This window comes from Gopherus evgoodei, chromosome 12, assembly GCF_007399415.2.
Source record: "Gopherus evgoodei ecotype Sinaloan lineage chromosome 12, rGopEvg1_v1.p, whole genome shotgun sequence".
NCBI lineage: Eukaryota > Metazoa > Chordata > Testudines > Testudinidae > Gopherus > Gopherus evgoodei.
The window spans coordinates 23,338,077-23,357,285 of NC_044333.1; the positions used below are offsets into that span (position 1 = coordinate 23,338,077).

Below are 19,209 nucleotides of genomic sequence, written 5' to 3' on the forward strand. Positions count from 1 at the left end.
TTCCTAGCAAAAATGTTTTCTAAGAGCTCTAAGACATTCTTAAAAGATATTTAGGAAAGTACATTTACATTTGAAGGATATAGGCTATGGCTACACTACAGCTTAAGACAACGTAAGTTAAGAGTTTTTCCCGCCAACATAGCTACCTCTATGTGGTGGGGACTGGAGTAATTAAACCAACGGGAGAGCTCTCTTTCATCAGTTTAGAGCAGCTACCTGGAGAGCTTCTAGTGGTTTATTTTTGTCTACAGTTGACTTCAGCAAAATGTGTTTTTGCAACAAGATTTTACATTGGGGAAGAGGAAGCTATTTTTGTTTAGTTTTATGTTAGCACAGAACCAACATTGATTCTTTTCCAACATTAGCAGATAAGAGAATCAGCATGAATGTGTAAAGGAAATGCAAGTCTTAGGACGCTATACAATTAACAAGAATGGTACCATAAAAGCTGAGAAAGTAAAGCCATTCAGATATTTCAGCAATGTACTTTTGTACAGGAAGATGAATTAATAAGATTAGCTTTAGGAATCTTACTGGGATTTCTTCATGATAAGATTGCCATATGTGGAGTAAAAATATAGAGATAAACCCTTTCTAGTTTTGTAAACTATACGAAATTTTAAAAATTTCATTTAGGCACTAAAGGTCACTGTTGTTTGTAAGATAAAATGAAAAACTAAATGATTTCACCACATGATACTTTGTTTTCCATATTTTATTTAATTTGTCAAAGTGTGCTCATCCATGTCTCTGAGCATGTGTATAAACTTCATTAAGCGCACAAGACTCATGAACTAATGGAAGGAAGTGAATTCCCAAATGGAAGTCCCCAATTGAATATCCCCTTCTGTCTAAACTAAAGCACTGTAAGTTTGAATGCCTCAGGTCTCAGTTGCTGCCGCATCAGCCAAAGAGACAAAAATCAGACCTTTGAGATACTGAAAACTCAAACAAATTTAAGGCCTTATAGATTAAATCTAACACTTTAATTTGGAATGTGAAAACAAATAGGAGGCCAGTGTTGTTTTTAACCTATAAAGATAAGTCTAAAGTGTTGAACAGCTGGCTCCCTGCAAGAAACCATTTAACAAGTGGGCAGCTGCATTCCACACTAGCCTTTACCCAAGGGCCCATTTTTACAGTTCTAACTGAGTAATTCACTCATGTTGACTTTTGATGGGTCAAAATGTGAGAAAGGACTGACTTACAGGATCAGGCCCAGAGTTTGCTGAAGCAAGTCATGCGCACCCAGTACTGATATGTAAACATAAGCTCTGGTGTATGATTGTATCTTAAGTAGCAGGGCTTCTAACTTATTTGCAGGAAGTAGAACGGGAAATTTCATTCAGGACTGAATGTGGATTGTATTACTCCTACTACAAAGAGATGCTGCAGGCTGCATCCATCCAACAAGGTATTTGTAATGTGTAAAGTCAATTTTACTTGGCTTTGACAAGATGCCATTTTTAATAAAGTGAAAAGTGAATATAATGTTTATGAAAGGTGCTGTAATAATCATGCTAGAGACAAAATTTGTTGGATTCATCCACAAAACAAGAATAGTTTAGATAGTGAAAATATAAGCTCTGCAATGGTACATTGGTTCCTCCGATGTACCACCCCGTGAGAAAGTGAAATCACTCCTAAGAGTGATATTTCCATACCTGTTTACTGTTTTGCCTCATTGTTTTACTCAACAATGGCTAAGCATTTGATATGCTGTAACTGCTTATTACAGTAATTATAATAGTCAATACTATGCTTTATTCTTACCCCTCCCTTTTTTTTGGTATCCACAGTTCCTGTCATAAGTAGATTGTTTGGTGGAAGGGACTTTTTTAGGCTACATATTTATACAGTGCCTAGCACAATGGGGCCCTACTGCCTGGTTGAGACTTCTAGCTGTTCTTGCAGAACAGATAAATATCTACTATGATGCCTATTGGGGATATTTGTGATAGTTTTTTTGTCTTCAAAACACTGGACTGAGACTCCCAATTAATTTTCCTTTTGCTACTTAATAGCTTGTATTGTTGGTAACAATTTCATCAATGCCAGTCTCAGCTGGCTTTAAAGCAGTGACCTAAGTGAACGGCTCATGATCCCAGTATTAATGTCCCAAGTGTAGTGCCTCAAACATCATTTTTTATTGCAGTGTCCACAGCATCATGAAAATAGACGTATGTTAACATGCAATATTATATTACTAAATATACAGAATTGCATTCATTGTATTGCAGTCCAGTAGTCACTATTCTAAGGGTACGTAAACACTTTAATATTAAAAATAATAAACAACAACACTACAGCACCAACTCTCAGAGCCTGAGTCAATTGACTCTGGGTCTAAAAATAATAGTGTAGACGTTTGGTCTCGGGTCAGAGACCAGGCTCTCAGAGCCTCCTATCTTGTGGGTTCTCAGAACCCTGGGGTCCAGTCTGAGCCTTAATGTTTACACTGCAATTTTTAGCCCTGCATCCCGAGCCCTGTGAGTCCAAGTCATCTGATCTGGGCCAGCCGTGGTCATGCCATGAGTCTTAGAGGATGTCTACATTGCTCTCAAAGTGGGAAAATTAATAAAAGTTTTAGATTTTAGTAACTGAACCAGATATAAAAACATGTTTTGGATCCTTGACATAAAGCTTTGCAAAGTCTTCCATGAAAGATCTTAAAGTACACTTGTAAACTTTTCACTGTTCAGCTGAAAATATATTTTTCTATTTTAATTTCTCTTTAACATTTAGGTTTACATGGCTTAATATATGACAATAAAACTGAATCTCTGAGGACAATTAACATACTTGAAAGGATGAATGTTTACCAGGAGGTGTTTCTCAGCATACTGTATAGGATTCTTCCCATTCAGGTAGGTAGGTAATTATGGCTTTAGATAAATAACTATATATGGATGCTTCATGAAAGCTTCCTAGTGAACGAGAAACCTAATTTTGGTTAATTTCTAAGGATAAATATATTCCTGCAACTGTTTTAAATCTATACAAATAAAAAACACTTAGTTTTCAATGCAACCACACATGAACATAATAGGAAAACCAAATTTTAAAGATTTAAAAGCGGTTGGAATTACCCACTTGTGGCTGCCGTTATGGATTTGCACCTGCAAAAGGAACAAGACCCTTTATGGTTATTTTAAAGCTTTAAACAGTCTATGTATGTGTATGTGCACATATGCACTCAGGGTTTTAAGAATCAGGATAGGTCTGGCCAAGTGATGCTGTGGCCGTGTAGTATGCCAGGACTGTGGGGGAAGCTCTCCTAGCTTGCTTCATTTCACTAGAGGAGCAAATGTACTCTTCCTACTACATTCTCTCTGGCTAGCAGCTCACCTCACCCTTGTGGGTAAAGGAATGTGAAGATCCTTGTAGCTATTGCAGATGGAGTTCCCTCCCTGTGAGTGGGCAGGGTATTGAGAGGTGGAGACTTCACAAGAGTGTAAAATGGGACTTCAAACAGGTAGCTTTGAAAGTGTTTGCTTAACAGCCCTTCATATTATTATGGACTATCAGTAAACTACATTTAGGCACTTAAAATAGATTTTTGAATCACTGGGTATACTTTTTTCAAAAATACAACATTTATTGGGGTTTTATTTTACCATTTTACTTGTCTTTAACATTGATTATTTGTATTGTTATTTTGCAAAAGTGTTGAGACATTACCTTTTAAATTCACGTAAATTTCCAGTATTTTATCAAATTTAACTTTAATATTCCTCTGTTTTACAGAAGTATTTAGAGCCTGTTTATTTTTATATCTACACTTTATTTGGACTTCAGGCACTTTATGTCATTGCTCTGTATGTAACCAGCTGGCTTCTTAGTGGAACGTGGCTTTCAGGTTTGTTAGCAGCTTTCTGGTATATTACAAACAGGTGAGTGTGAATTAACATGTGACCCTTCTAAAGTTTTAGTTTCTGACACACAAGGTTGAGACATATTAAACAGTCAGTTGCTAGGATTAAATTGGGAGTAAGGGAGAGCATAAAATAGCAGAGAGGGTCTCTCTTTAGATCAGCCAGATATTAATTATTATTATTAAATATCTAATGTTTGAGATAGTCAAAAGTTTGAGGAAACTCTCTAAAGATATGGCATATCCATGCTCTTTTTGGATCAGACTGAAGTGGCTTTTAGCCACGTATGTACTTCCCACATTGTGCAGCCCTTCTGTACCAGCCTCATATCCCCTCAGTGCAAGTCAAAGTACTCTAAGAGGTGCAGTGACTTATGCCAGATGCACCACAGCCCCAAGAGCTTAGGGTGACCAGAACTTGTGTCCCAACCACTCCCTTTGTTCCCCTATAGATACACCTCTTGCACTGTGGGTCAAGAAAAAAGGTGGCATAGGACCTGCTGTGCTGCTGTGGCACCTGAGGATTCCTTAAAGGATTGGATTAGCTGCTTTGCCTTGCCCTATCACCAGCTTGAGTGAGGCTGGCTCTTGAACTGTCAGTTGTTTTCTGAAACTTAAGAAAATAAGAAGGATAATGTCAGTACTATCAAAGCTGTCCCAAAAGGTGTTTGAAATGTTAATCAGCAGTTGTGACTACTGTAAAGGAGTTTGACTGTAAGCAAATCAGTTACAAAAAGTGATTCCTTATACTTATCTAGTGGTTTTAGTGCTCTACAGGAGAAAGTAATTTTAAACTGTGGATAGTAGTTCATATATTTATTTAAGAGGTAATTTTTCCCCCATAAGGAAGACTTGGAATAAACTTGTTTTCTCTCCAGCTTTCTAATAAATAGTGTACAGTAGAAGGATGTTACTTATCTAGATAAAAGGAGTACGTGGGACCAATTTGGATAATGGGGAGTTTCTGTCCAAAGGGTGCACGTCTAGGGTCATAGAATTACTGTTTGAAGTACCAGGGTCTTGCAGGTAAGAATGGTTCAGATAAACAGCTTGTTATATTTTCACTTCAGCTACATAAGGAGAAATGGACATGGGCTTATTTACATCTACCTGAGATTCTGGAAATGACGGTGCTGGGTGGTTGCCCTTCTAGTGTCAGAGTGTTTCAGGAAAGGCGAAAAGTCTCTTGCTGTCCATTCAGTGGGATTCAGTCATGCCATTAATACAATGCACTTGAATTATAGTGAGGAAAATGCCGTTGAATTACAGTGAGGAAAATGACAGCTATCTATTCAGCTATGCCTCCTGAAAGGCAAACTGAGGAGAAATATATTGCCATTGACTTGAAAGGTGCCAACACTTTTCTTTAGATTGCCCTAACTCTGCTCCCCAAGAGGAGGCTTGGCTCCACGGTAACAGCTATCTGAAAACAAGCAGAGTTAAAAATTCAAGAGGAAGAAATTTTGGTCATGAATGAACTAATCCCTGGATGCTCCTCTTGGCAAGTTTTCAGGACTGGGGATGTTAAGAGGACTCACCATTCAGCTACCTGAGAAACAATTTGCAGGAGCCTAGATATGATTTTCCAAATATACTTTCAATTTTAATTGAAATCTTCTTTGCAGGAGACTGGGTTTTGGTTGCATTTATGAATCTCTGCATTTGTTTTGTGCAGAATAGATACCACAAGAGTAGAATTCACCATTCCATTAAGAGAGAACTGGGCACTGCCATTCTTTGCAGTTCAGATAGCAGCAATCACATACCTATTCAGATCTCATTTACAGCCTCTTCATGAAGTAAGTATTTCTAACAACATATTTGATATAACAAAACTAGTATCTGAAATGTCATGAGAGCTGCTGAAAACAGAAGTGTGTGCTTCTGGTAACTGACTGTAAATCAGAAGGAACACACTATTAAATATAGTGATGGAAATATACAAGGCACTATACAAAAACAGATGGTTTTTGTTACTCTGAGAAGCTTGCAATTAATTTGAACAAATAATTGAAATATGAAAGGGTGCAAACACTGATAAATGCACTCAAGGTTGAAAAAAATGCAAAAGAAATGTTTTTAAAAAAATTTCAGTTTTCCTTTCAACAGTGTACAGAGCTCAAGAAGGAGAGTTTTATATATTTGCATGTCAAAAGAGTGTCACCCAAAGAGAGGTTAGGAAAAACGCTTGCAAAGCCCAAAGATTAAAGTTTTTTCCTTACTTGATTTTATATTTAAAAAAAATTAAGAGGTAACTGAGTTGTAGAAGTAAAAGCATGTACAGGATACAGTTTATGCAACTGTCAGTTTTAAGTCATTACTTCAGATTTGGTCAACATGACGAAACACAACATAGGCTCACGTGAGCCTATAAGATCAGTTTTCAAGCTGAGCTGAGACTTAGCCTTTTTCCCAGGTGAAATTACAACTGTAAAATTTGCTACTGCAATTTTGGCACCTGCAAAATGAATTGTATGTGTAAACTGGATACTTGAAACTCTAAATACCAGCTGTCCCTTGCAATCCAAGTACTGTAGTTAGAAGTTAAGATGTTTCTATGTCAAACTTTAGAGATGTACTCTTTTAATTTAACCCTTGACAGAGCCCTCCCCTCCTCCAAGCACTTATTGATGGAGATATATGTAAGTTACATAAGAACTTTCTCTTTCCAGAAACTGACACTTCTGGCAGTGTTTATATCAACCTTTCTCTTTAGCCTGACTTGGCAATTCAATCAGTTTATGATGCTGATGCAAGCATTAGTATTATTCATATTGGACTGTCTTGACATGCTTCCCACAACAAAGGTAATCTTATTTCTGGCCATGACCCGACTTTTTCTTTCTAAGTCTAATACTAATGTAGCTTTGAGAAATTCCATTGCAGAGTGTTCTACGTTTGAAAGGAGCACATAATATGCAGTGCACTTCTGCGATGTGCTCTTAAATAACCAGAATCAGTTATTTCCTATAATATAACTGTGGGATGAAATGGAGTAATCTGAACATAAACACCTTTTTTTTTTGTTAACCGAATATGATTTTTCAGCTGGAATGTTTGTCTGGCTTTGTCCTTGTTTACTTGGTGCAACTCGTAAGTTCTGTAATAGTGAAAACCTAGTTGAGGACAGGGCATGAAAATGTTTTGGGGATCATTTTCAGACATGATTATAGCCAAACTTGATTATAAACCTATTTGCCGCCACAGCAATTACAGTTACAAACCAGGGCCACACTTCCGCATTTGATTCCACACAGATCTATGCTTGCAACCATGCAGATCTGAAAGTAGGTATGGGAGCTCATCTTCAGAAACTGTGCTAAAACCTTACTAAGCCCATAGTCTTACCACAGCCTCTGCTAAAATAGTTGGTAAAACAAGAAAAAAAACATGCCTACACTGGGGATCATAACCAAATGAAATCATGTCAGCTGCAGTTGTGATCACAAATACTTGTCAAATATGGATTCGACCATATATACACTGTGGCAGCATTAAGTACATGAAAATGTGAAACTTCTGTATTCTTGCTAGAATGATAATAACTAAGCTCTTGATGCTGTAAAGAATTATGCTTGTGCTCAACTTTACACACATGAATGGTCCCATCCCGTTGGGACTAATCTTGTGTAGCCAGGTAAGCACTTGCATAAATCTTTGTATGATCAGGGCTTTAATTAAGTCTGGTAAAATACAAAAGTAATTGCGTAAAGACTTTTAAACTGGATGCAGTATTCTAAAACCTTAATTTGAAGGAATACATTATACAACAGTTAAACAACAAAACATGTCAGTGAATATTTATTTTTCAAAAATTTAAGATTCCAGAAAGAAAAAAATCAAGAATATCTAATTCATACACATTTGAATCAGGGCCAATTTTGAAAAAAAAAAATCTTGCTATGTATTCCAGAGAACTCTGTATGAGCTGCATTTTTTTTGTACAGTTAAAATTTTTTTAGCATGTTTCTAGCATATGCTGTATTTGAATTTGCAGTGGTGGAAAGTAACGCCCAGTTTATATTTAAGTATGTTTTGTTGAGAATATGCATCCTTAATAAATTCATGGGTCTGAATTGATCAAAAAATAATAAAATTACCTGTCAAATATGTGATTTATAAGATTTACTTACTGTCACTCCCATGAATTTGTATGATCAATTAAAATAATTCAGGTAATAATAAATGTTTCTCTCAGATTATTTTTAGTTTCCAATGTAATGGTATACTACTTGTAATGCTTAAGTAACTTCATGTATTGAATAAGAAATGGACAGTGCTAATGGGTTCTAGCACTAATACAATTGTTTCCACTTTAATCAAGAGAAACAAACATTTGTTTTTACATTTTAAAACAAAACACTTCAGAGAAAAAACTAGGTTAAATTATAGTAACTAATTTTAAAAAGTATTACAAGTGTAATCCCTGTAAGCCACGAGGCTAACTAACAAGTTTGAATGATCTAACGAAAATCCTTAACTATTATTCTGATTTCAGTTCAACAGTGCTGGGGATGTGATCAACATCAGAGAAGTTGATATTCCTGTAGTTGGTCAGCAGAAACTGAAAATGAAGTTTCTTTTTATGTAAATTCTGTATGTATGTTTTGCATACCTATTGGCCAAGGTTTCCCCCTTACTTCAATAGGAGCTGCTGCACAGCGTTTTTGAAATTCATGTCATATAATTATGTGCCAGGATAAGAACTTAGGAGCCTAACATCAGGGATCCATTTTTAAATATCTTGATTGGAAGTTTATTTGTTTTTTTGTTTGAGAGATTTTCTGTTTACATCCTAAATTACAAAATCTTCTATTTGAATTGGTGTGGTTTGTGGGCTATATTAAATTGTATGATATTGCATTATTTGTCATGCAGTGATTGATCTATAGAAACCATAAATTGGGCACAGTTCTTTTATGGGTTACATCCATGCAACTCTTCTGAAGTCACTTCAGGAGAGAACGAGGTCCAATATCTCATAAATTTTTTGTATAGTTGTATGTTTAATATTCATATTACTGTAGCTCCCAAACAAATCAGTCTCAGGTCCTCATTGTGCTAGATGCTTTAAAGTGCCTCCAAAGGTGCTTATCTAGTAAAGTTATAGAGTAGGGTTCTCCTTCAGCTTTTGCGCCACCATCAGAGCCCCAAAATAATTAACAAAAAAATCTTACATGGGAAATCTCGAAGATTCTGATTCTATAAGCACCTGCCATCATGCTGAATCTGTCAGATGAACTGTGTGGCGAGGATAACTATTTGGCTAGGTGAAGTCCTAAAACTGTCTGAATGTTGTCTTGACAACCTTACATCATAGTTTGAAAGACAGCTATAGTCACTGCACCATAAGTCAAAAGGAGGAACAGAATGGACCAGATTCCTTTTTCAGCAACAAGCAAGACAAATTATACCCTTGAGACATTCAAGTTTACCATAGAACAGAAGCCATCACTATAGTGCTGAACTGAACTGACAAAAAGGTTTTTGTAAGGAGAATAAAAACTGGAATTTACTATCAGCTGAATGATTGTTTAGCTAGGAAAAAGACATTTTCCTTGAATTCAATATCAAAAGCCTTCCAGTTCCATTGAGATTATCTCAGCATGTGTTCTAAGTATTGCTACATTAAGTGTAAGATAAAGCATTGTCTGTTGGATCAAGAATGGGTAATGTATAGATTTATGGCTACTATTCCTGTGTAAATTGAATAATACTTCACTGTCAGACAGCCTAAGTCAAGAAAATGGTGACTTGAATTTTAAAGTAATTATATTAATTTATGCTTAAAATCAACAGGGTTGAAAGACTAAAACTATTCATAATCTGCTTTATAAATATCCCAAAACGTCACAAAAGGTCTGCAGACATAAGCTCAGGGAAGCCATTGATGTACCTCAGCAGCTGCCACAAAGTTTGGCAGTTCATTTCATCCTAAAGAATCAAGATATTTTAAAGTGTCTTTGCCACAGAATATTGTTACATATTGACTTAAAATTGGATCTTATCTATTTGGTATTGATTTAGGCCAATGCTGTAATCTAGCATTGAACTCTGGATCTACCATATGCAAAGTACTAATTAAAAGAACCACACAGTATTATACATCAGCAAAATCATTTGTTTTTTAACATAAATATCCAGTTGAGCATCCTTATCTATTGCAGTTTCATAAGAAGCTCAAGAAAATTTAGGTTTCAGAGTAGCAGCCGTGTTAGTCTGTATCCGCAAAAAGAACAGGAGTACTTGAGGCACCTTAAAGACTAACAAATCTATTTCCGCATAAGCTGAAAATTTAGCTGCTTTGTGTGCAACTGTCATTTGCTGGCAATGATGATCCTGTAAGAAGCACAATAAATATTTATGATCCCAAATGCTGGCACAGAAAGATACTTCCCCAATATGCTTAAACCATTTTATGTGATTAACTTTTTCCTAGTTGTCACGTTCATATGCTTAGGTCACTGTGGCATCAAACATTCATAGCAAAAGCATGAAATACTATTAACATAATTATTGATTCTTGTGTGTGAATATATACAAAATAGGATAGTACCACTGAATGTGATGTTCTGAAACTGTCACAATACCGCATTTAACACTAGAAGTGATTGACATAAGTGAAAGAGACCAACAGTAAAAATACTCTTTTTGTTCAGGGAAAAGCAATTTTTATAAAAATATTTTTGCATGCATAACATCTCTTTGTTGCAGGTTACATGGCTCTACATTATACAATTAACAGGCATACTACTGGTCTGTGTTCTACAGTTCTTTAATTCCATGATTCTTGGATCCCTACTTATAAGTTTTAATGTGTCAGTCTTGCTAGCAAGAACAGTTCAGGTATGTGCTCAAAAACCTTTTTTGTTTTGTAATAGTAAACAAGCAGTATGACAAATTTAAAAGTAGTTCAATTTTTAGAGAAATCTCTCTTCTTCCTCAGCACTCTGTCTATACCAAAGCAAGGACAGGAGACATTTGACATGGTTTTAATCAGGCTGTAACTTTATTATTAGATGTCTGAGACTACCCAGCAAATAAGTGTACAGTGCAGGTAACCCCATGTTTATTCGGAAGTTACCCATGGGGCTTTTACCAGCTCCCCATCTTTTTCCATCCAAGTCCCTCTAGCTAGTCCATTGCTGGGACCTTATCATCCACCCTTCCTCATAGGAGAGTTAAGGTGGGCTCTAAGAATGGGTACTCCTATGATTGGTATAGCATGGAGTCAACCCCCCTCAACCAGCCCCCATTCGTTCCTTTAACAAATACCTCTTTAAGTCTTTTTCCAAGCCATTTATCCAGTCACTGTATACCTTTCCTATGGACTACCTGCACTGGACATCTGCCACAAGGAGGCACCAGCAGTTAGCTTGGCTGCCTCCCCCTCAAACCCAGTCAGGTTTACTGCCTCTCTTTTATGTCGGCCAAAACAAATGGGCTCCAAAGCTTTACAGGGAAACCCCATCCTCCCTAAATAATTTGGTGCCCCAGGATGCCCCTTTTAAACCCTCCATTCCTAGGGGATGAGGCAGTGACCACACTGACTCTTTTGCAGCAGTTTTCATCCCCTCCCTGCAAAGCCATAAAACACAGTTTCCTTCATTCCACCAGCCAGCCAAATACGCCCTTTTGCTTAAAGGTGCAGGGCAGTCATTTTCAACAGGCTATTACCACTGGTTAGAAGATTTCCAGCAGAGTAAAGGCTCAGTGATTACTCTTACTTACTGATAATTATTGGATACATCTAAAGTGTTACAATTTGGGAGGTATCAGCAATTAACATTTACAACTATGCAAACTGAGACCCTGATCTTGCAAAGGCATACGTGTGAATAGACCTTTACACACACAGCGTCCCATTGATTTCAGTAGGACTCAGACGGGATCCTTAACTCCAAGCTGTCAGATTCCTTTGTAGGAAGGAGCTCTAAGTCAAAACAGTTGTCTAATTACAGGATCACAGTTCTTGACCCATCCTATGTGGCAGCATAAAACCAGAATCCTCTAATTAGACAACATCTGCTCCCATCCCAAACTGCTGTGAGTAGGACAAGGAGCAATGTTAAATCTGGAGCTTTAAACTGGGAGATCATCCAGAAGGCCATGTAGTATAGCTGATACTCATGCTGAATTAAGAGCATGCCCTTTGCCCCATTGAGAACATACTGATTTCCACAGCAACCTGGAGAACACACATGGTGTTTGAGGTCCAAATCAGTCTAGACCTCTGAGGAAGTGCTGAGGTTGGGAAACTAGATAGGCACAAAGAGGCCACCTCAGAGAGGATCCTGAGAATCTACTTGGCCATCCACAGAGCTCACCCAGGCCACTGAGGTTACAGGAGCTCTGTACTGTGAGTACGCCTTTGGTCCCTCTCCTCTTGTGTAGAAATTTACACAATTCTACATATATGGCTGAAATTAATTGCTTGCTTGCATTAGGCTAATACAATAATAGTTTTTGATCATATTTAAATAAATAATTTGAAGCAGTTTATTTCATCTCTTGTTCCAGATGTGTAACATTCTAAATCTTTTTTAAAACAAAAGACTAAAATACTAATCTGTTTAATTTCTAGAAAAACATGAAAATGGGATGTTTGCTAAATAGACTTGGGAAACTTTTCTTCCATGTACTCATGGTGTTATGTTTGACACTTCTAGTTAATAACTTTATTAAGGTAGGTAAATATGAAGTTTTCTACATATGTAAAGTTAGGAATTTGATAAATATACATGGGGTAGGCAACTTTGAGTAGTAAATCATGAGATTTTGCCTCATTTAAAACAGTATATTTTAGGAGCTGAAGAGTTTCTGATCCTTTTGTCCAAGAATCTTTTTAATTTCTCTTTTCTGGAACCCGCTGATCACAAGTTGACCACATTTCGGCAACAACTTATGCATGCACATGAATGTATAACTTTATCAATACTTCCATGGGAAGACTATGGCGAATATTGCTTTATAGCACCGTGAGACACTCTTGTGTAACTTGTGAATCTGTTAACCCATTTCTGTTAGACTCAAATCCATTAAAAAAGTTGAAGTGCAGTTCTACTCCAAAAAGTTACTATATAAAAAGACAGCTTCTTACTCATATCTGCTCTGTATGTACACATAGACAAATCTATACATTTGAAAAGTAAGGAGGAAAAAAAACACCCTTATTGTCACATTATCCTCCTGCTAGCACTGTGCAACTAAGGGAGTGTAACTTGGATTCTAGTCCTTATGTATCAACAATTTGCTTGTACAATAGATCAAAATGTAGAAGCTGCCTTCAGAGCTGGGCAGCCAGAGAGTGTGGTGGCTCCTGACTGAGGGCCCAGCTCTGCAGGCCACAGCGGAGAAGTAAGAGTGGACCATACCATGTCCTCCTTACTACTGCACTGCTGCTGGTAGTGGCTCTGCCTTCAGAACTGGGTTCCTGGCCAGCAGACAGTGCTCTCCAGCTGTGTCTCTCTGAAGGCAGTGCCACCGCCGCAGTAGTAAGGGTAGCAATACCACAGCCCGCCCTACAATAACCTTGCGACCCCTCCCCCCACAACTCCTTTTTTATCAGGATTCCTACAATTACACCAGCGTGAAATTTCAGATTTAAATAGCTGAAATCATGAAATTTACTAATTTTAAAATCCTATGACCATGAAATTGACCAAAATGGACCCTGAATTTGGTAAGGCCCTACTTATGGTAGGGCATAATAAAAGTCAATGATAATAAACCTACCTGAAGGCATAATTTGTCCTTTATTATTAGTGAAGATGCTTAAAACAAAAAGAACCCAAGTCTACTCTCAAACCACAGACTGAGATCTCAAGACTCTGAGTTAGAAAAGTAACTGGGAATACGTGATACAAAATATCAAAAAACAAACATTAAACTTCACAGTGCCATTTGGGGCTCAAAAGAGGAGGGGTCTAAGCTGTTCTCAGAGGTACCAGATGACAGAACAAGGAGTAATGGTCTCAAGTTGCAGTGTGGGAGGTTTAGGTTTGATACTAGGAAAAACTTTTTCACTAGGAAGGTGATGAAGTACTGGAACGGGTTACCTAGGGAGCTGGTGGAATCTCCTTCCTTAGAGGTTTACGGTCAGGCTTGACAAAGCCCTGACTGGTATGATTTAGTTGGGAATTGGTCCTGCTTTGGACTGGATGACCTCCTGAGGTCCCTTCCAACCTTGATATTCTATGATTTTTGCAAAGTGTATCACAGCAGAACTGCACTTTAAGGCTACAGCTAAACAATTGTGAATTGTTTCACAATTTCAATGTCAAAATAATTTTAATATATGAAGTGTTTAAGAGAAGATGTATTCTAATTTATAGCAGAAAAATGTAACTTTATTTTCTTCCCCAATAGAAAATTCTTAATCTTGAGTCAGATGAACATATATTTAAATTCCTGAAAGCAAAATTTGGATTTGGAGCAACAAGGTAGGATATCAGTTAATCTGAAAATTTCAGTTTTACTTCATTATATCAGTTCATTGTCAAAATTAGATCTTCAGGTCAACATTTATTTCACTTATTATTTGCAACCAAGATCTGAAGGATATGAACAAGAGGTAGAAATCTTCACCTATATGCATAGTTTTATGATTGTCTGAATACAATGAGGAAACTGTGAACCTTTCATGTAGCCACCAGTTATGAAATCTATAGTATGACCGTTTTTTTTTCTTCTCTCTTTAGAGATTTCGATGCTAACCTGTACCTCTGTGAAGAAGCATTTGGTCTGCTGCCATTTAATACTTTTGCAAGACTCTCAGATACATTACTTTTTTATGCCTACCTATTTGTTCTCTTGCTTATGGCAATAGCAGCTGCTGTTGTTGCTTTTCAGAATCTCAGGTACTGTAAGTTTCAAAACTAGATTTTCCTGAAGTTTTCTTCAGTAGGCTAAATAACTGATATAGGTGAACACAGCAGTATACAGTACACTTTACCATAAGTACTGAACAGACAGTGAAGAGAGAGGTTATAAAGAAGACAGTAAATCCCTTCATATCTGAAGTTCAAAATGTAGTGTGTAATAAGATTTAGCTATAATCAGTCTTTATAGAGTCCCAAACTATTCTACTGACTATAAAGGAAATTTATTTATTACCTACTACAAAATATAGTGTCTCTAATTCATTCCAGTCCCTTTCTGCAAAGCAGTTAGAGAATTACCAGTTGCTTGCACTTGAGGATCACCATTCCCCAGTTGATATAGCCTGCTCTATGTCAAATTCACCATGTCCCTGGCAGAGGGATAGGAGGGACATGGCTGGAGCATTACTGCATTCCAGCAAGTTCTAGTTTGTGACCTGCCCCACTGCTATTCCAATCTATTCCAGAGGCCAATGTAGAACTGGCCCCAGAATCAGGGAGCTGCAGTCAACTCCTTGGCAGTGCTGTCACACTTGGCTACAGCTGAGATTCTGGGGCATAAATTTTGTTGCCCACCAAAATAACTCAACTAATTGGTAAAGTTTGTATTGGCAATCACTAAATTTTTTATGTGAATTAATTTTAGTATTTACAATACACTATAATGCAAATCATGGAAATAACTACACTAACATTTTAAAAGTTTATTTAAACCCATAACCAGCACCCCAAAGATGAAAACAGAAAATCTGACATTTTATTATGGAGGTACTATTACTGTAATCATTATCTGCAAGTGAAATATTTAAACACCATTTTAAGAATGAAAAGTTAATTAGTACTAACATCAGGTGCTTTAATCTCTTTGGCATCAAGAGGTTAAAATTTTAAACTGCATGGAAATGTGCAGTTTTAAAATAATGTATTGCTAACCCTAGCACAGCATTGATTTTTTTTGTTTGTTCATTCAGTGGTTCAGCTAATGTCCAATCCACAGATAAAATGGAAATTTCCACAATAGTACTGAAGCCTGGAGCTGCCTACAACTTAATGCACACAATTCTGTTTGGATGCCTGGCTTTAAGCACAATGAGGTATTTTAAAAATTTCATCGTCTCTGCAAGCTGTTGAATATTTAATATCTAACACACTAGTAGTCATAACCCCATGCAATGCTCTGCCTTACCCATTTTACTGCCTGCATCCTGGTGCAATTAACCCTTCCCAGCAGGATCTTTCCCAAAACAGTCAGACCACTGAGAAAACACACAATTTTGGGGGAAAAGTATTTAATCTCAAGCTTTTGTGACAAGCTGCCAAATTTGATCTTTTAGTTACTTCTGCTATGATGCCAATCCTCAGTGTCCTGGGACCACAAGAAAGTTGTGTTTAAGTTTCTCTGAAGTTACTGACCAGACATCAAAATACTTTTCATGGTTGTACATAGGCTTGGCAAATTCAGTTTTTATTTTTGTATGATTTCAACTGATATTGATTTGTAAGTATTTTTTTCTGTTTTCTATTTAAATTGAAAATTTGCATGAAATTTTGTGGGGGTCAGACAATTATTTAATAGCAGCAGAGATTCAAAAAAGTTTAAGCTTTATAACCACTAAACACAAATTGTCAACATCACATGTCAAAAATATACAAAGTAAGCATTCTTAAACTCAAATAAAAGTTCAAGGATCATTTTTATTACTTCATGTGTATGTAAATTTATTATCATTGATGAAAATGTCTCATTGGTTTGTGAGTATGTTGTAAAATAGACTTTTACCAACATTTACCTATTAAAAAAATTCTTTCAGGCCCTCATGTACAGGCGTACCATTCACTATAGCCTCATATGATCAATGAAAACTTGCTTATCTTCCAGAATGAAGTACCTTTGGACTTCCCATATGTGTGTATTTGCCTCTTTTGGTTTGTGCAGTACTGAAGTTTGGGGATTTGTTCTGAAATCTGTTCGTCTCTACACACCACAGAGGGTTAGAACTATATTTCTTATGACAGTATTTGAAATTCTGTATTTTCCCGTAATTAGACAAATGAAGCTTCAGCTTGTTAAAGGTAGATATGAAATAAATCTAAGGTTTTAAGCCTCTCACACTATATGGAAACATTTAAAAAGCACTAGTTAATACTTCTAAAATGCGTATTCAGATAAATGATTAATTTTAAATTTAAACTAGTATTTTCCTGGGGTAACATAATTTAAGCAATGCCATTTTAATGCACTAGGTGGCAATATAGAAGAAGCTGTGAAGGCTAGTAACACCTTGACTAAATAAAAATCATAGAATTTTTTAGAATTAATCAGCAGTTTGAACAGACTTACAATTTATTATACTGTACAGGAGACTTTTTTGCACTTCACAGGATATTTAAAGTGCATAAATTTAAAGTAACATTTTGTGGTGGTTTGTAATCCTTCTTCTATATAGAATGATTTTTATAACTATTGGTCTTTAGCTCAGAACAAATAGGCCCAGATCTTGAAATGTGATCTGCACAGATAGATGCTTATGGCATTATTAATTCCATTAATCAAAGGAAAAATAAATAAATATTCATTTAGATCAAAGCACTTTAAACTGTGCCATAAAAAACTAATCATTGTTTGTTTTGAATTTTTCTCTTAGCTATGTGTCATTAGGTATTTGGTACCAATAATCATATTGCTGTACCTTTCCTGTAAGGTAAGAAATGTTTTCTTCGATATTTTGGTATGTTTTCCCTCAGGGGTAAAAAAATTCATTTTTGTTTTAAATAAATTCCTGATTGTATATAAAAGAAGTCGGAGACCCATGTATTGGAGGTTTTTCATACTACCTCAAAACTGTACATTTGAAAATAAATAGCAGGTGAGAGGCTTTAACTAGTAACATGAGTTTTATGGCTGAATTTTAAGAAAATTATGTAATTGTATGTGTAAAAAAATTGATTGCCTGTTTAAATTGCATATGCATTTACTCAAATAAACAGTTGCATCTAACTGATCACTTGCATCCTGAGATACAACAAGTGCATATGCAATTGTGGTAGTTATGTGTGCAAATTATCAGTTAGGAATGATTTTCATCCTATATTCTGAAAAACGTAAGCTTACATCTGTTCAAATTTTAAGTACTTATAGGTAAGTTGCAGTTAAGATACAGATTGTTAACTGGTGTAATGATCCATTTTAGGAGCAGAAATTATTATCTTCTGCTCTACTGCTGTACTTCATTTTATGCAATCTTTGAAGTAAATCTACAGAATTATTAAACCAGTCTAAGACTTGTGTTATCATCAACACTGTCTCAGGAGCAAATGATAACAAGGCTTAAGCTTTTATATGTAAATACATGAAACAATGTGTTTATGCAACACCAAGATAAAATAAGTTCCATAATAATATTATATATGAAGTAGACTATTAGTCTGATCAGCCTGTCATATCACTGAGATTTAGATCATTAATTTAATGACAACTGGGGAGGCCATTCTTTTAATCTATATTTATAGAAACAAACAAAAAAAATATTCAGGAGCTACTTTGATGCAGAAATTATTTCTGCTTTACACAGTGGGAGACAAGATGTTTCCCTTGAAATCATTAGTTTCAAAGAAACTCAAGGTGAAGCTTGTTGTCAGAGTTAAAAAAAAAAACTGAAGGGAATCTTCTTCATAATAACCAAGGAACTGCCACCTAACAATAGAGAAAATTCTGAAGCTCTGTTAAGTCTCCTTGTGAATTTTATTAATTTATTTTAAAAGTAAATACAGTTCAGAGGCAAAATGGAAAGTCAAACTATTAACATAATCTAGACCACTGTGTCCCACTCTCTCATGGTTCTTTTTCCCATTTCGGTAAATGTTTTGGGGTTTTTTTGCACATTTTTAGGGATACTGTTTTTTTTCTTCCAGTGTGCCAGTTTAGGAAATGTAGCCCCTCTCCACATCCCAGAGAATGGATGGGAGGTATCCGTTTTTATGTATGCTAGAGGTGTCAAGTCCTTTTTCTGTAGAATGCTGTCTCGGATAACACATCAATATGATGAGATTCAATCCAGCTCTTCACAAGCTGAGATCTTTGAAGCCAATATCCATTTCTGAAGTGTCATTAAAGCATACAGGGTCCACTGAAGTGAAAGGGAGACTCCTTTGACTTTTATGGGCTGTGGATCAGGCCCATAGATGTGTTCAAACTACCTGAAGAGCCCGGTATCTAAATAGCGCAGGTATTAAGGAAAAGCAGGCTAATTCCTAGAGTTTAAGAGCTTAACCCTGCAAGGCACTGAATGCTCAATGTGAGTGAACAGATTTAGCTCTTCTCAAAATACTTGGCATCTTTCAGGATCAGGCCCTTAAGTAAGGACTTTCTGAAAAGGAGATTGAGTCCTAGCTAGCAGAGAATTCAATTTAAACAACTTTGAAAATAGCAATTCCCCAAAATTCTCACTTATTACT

General features: G+C 36.3%; 1 protein-coding gene across 2 annotated transcripts in view; it reads left to right on the forward strand.

Annotated features, from left to right (window-relative positions):
• The window catches only part of DPY19L3 (dpy-19 like C-mannosyltransferase 3), a 47,774-nt gene that overhangs the window by 13,874 nt on the left and 14,691 nt on the right, over positions 1-19,209 (forward strand). Inside the window, exons 4-15 of one of the 2 annotated variants that reach the window (XM_030581239.1) lie at positions 1,324-1,414; positions 2,746-2,867; positions 3,748-3,893; positions 5,550-5,673; positions 6,547-6,681; positions 10,589-10,720; positions 12,459-12,560; positions 14,243-14,316; positions 14,575-14,733; positions 15,726-15,848; positions 16,634-16,745; positions 17,400-17,456. In XM_030581239.1, the coding sequence (XP_030437099.1) occupies positions 1,324-1,414; positions 2,746-2,867; positions 3,748-3,893; positions 5,550-5,673; positions 6,547-6,681; positions 10,589-10,720; positions 12,459-12,560; positions 14,243-14,316; positions 14,575-14,733; positions 15,726-15,848; positions 16,634-16,745; positions 17,400-17,456 (1,377 nt within the window). The remainder of the gene's footprint in view (positions 1-1,323; positions 1,415-2,745; positions 2,868-3,747; positions 3,894-5,549; positions 5,674-6,546; positions 6,682-10,588; positions 10,721-12,458; positions 12,561-14,242; positions 14,317-14,574; positions 14,734-15,725; positions 15,849-16,633; positions 16,746-17,399; positions 17,457-19,209) is intronic. The other variant, XM_030581240.1, reaches the window with a different exon arrangement.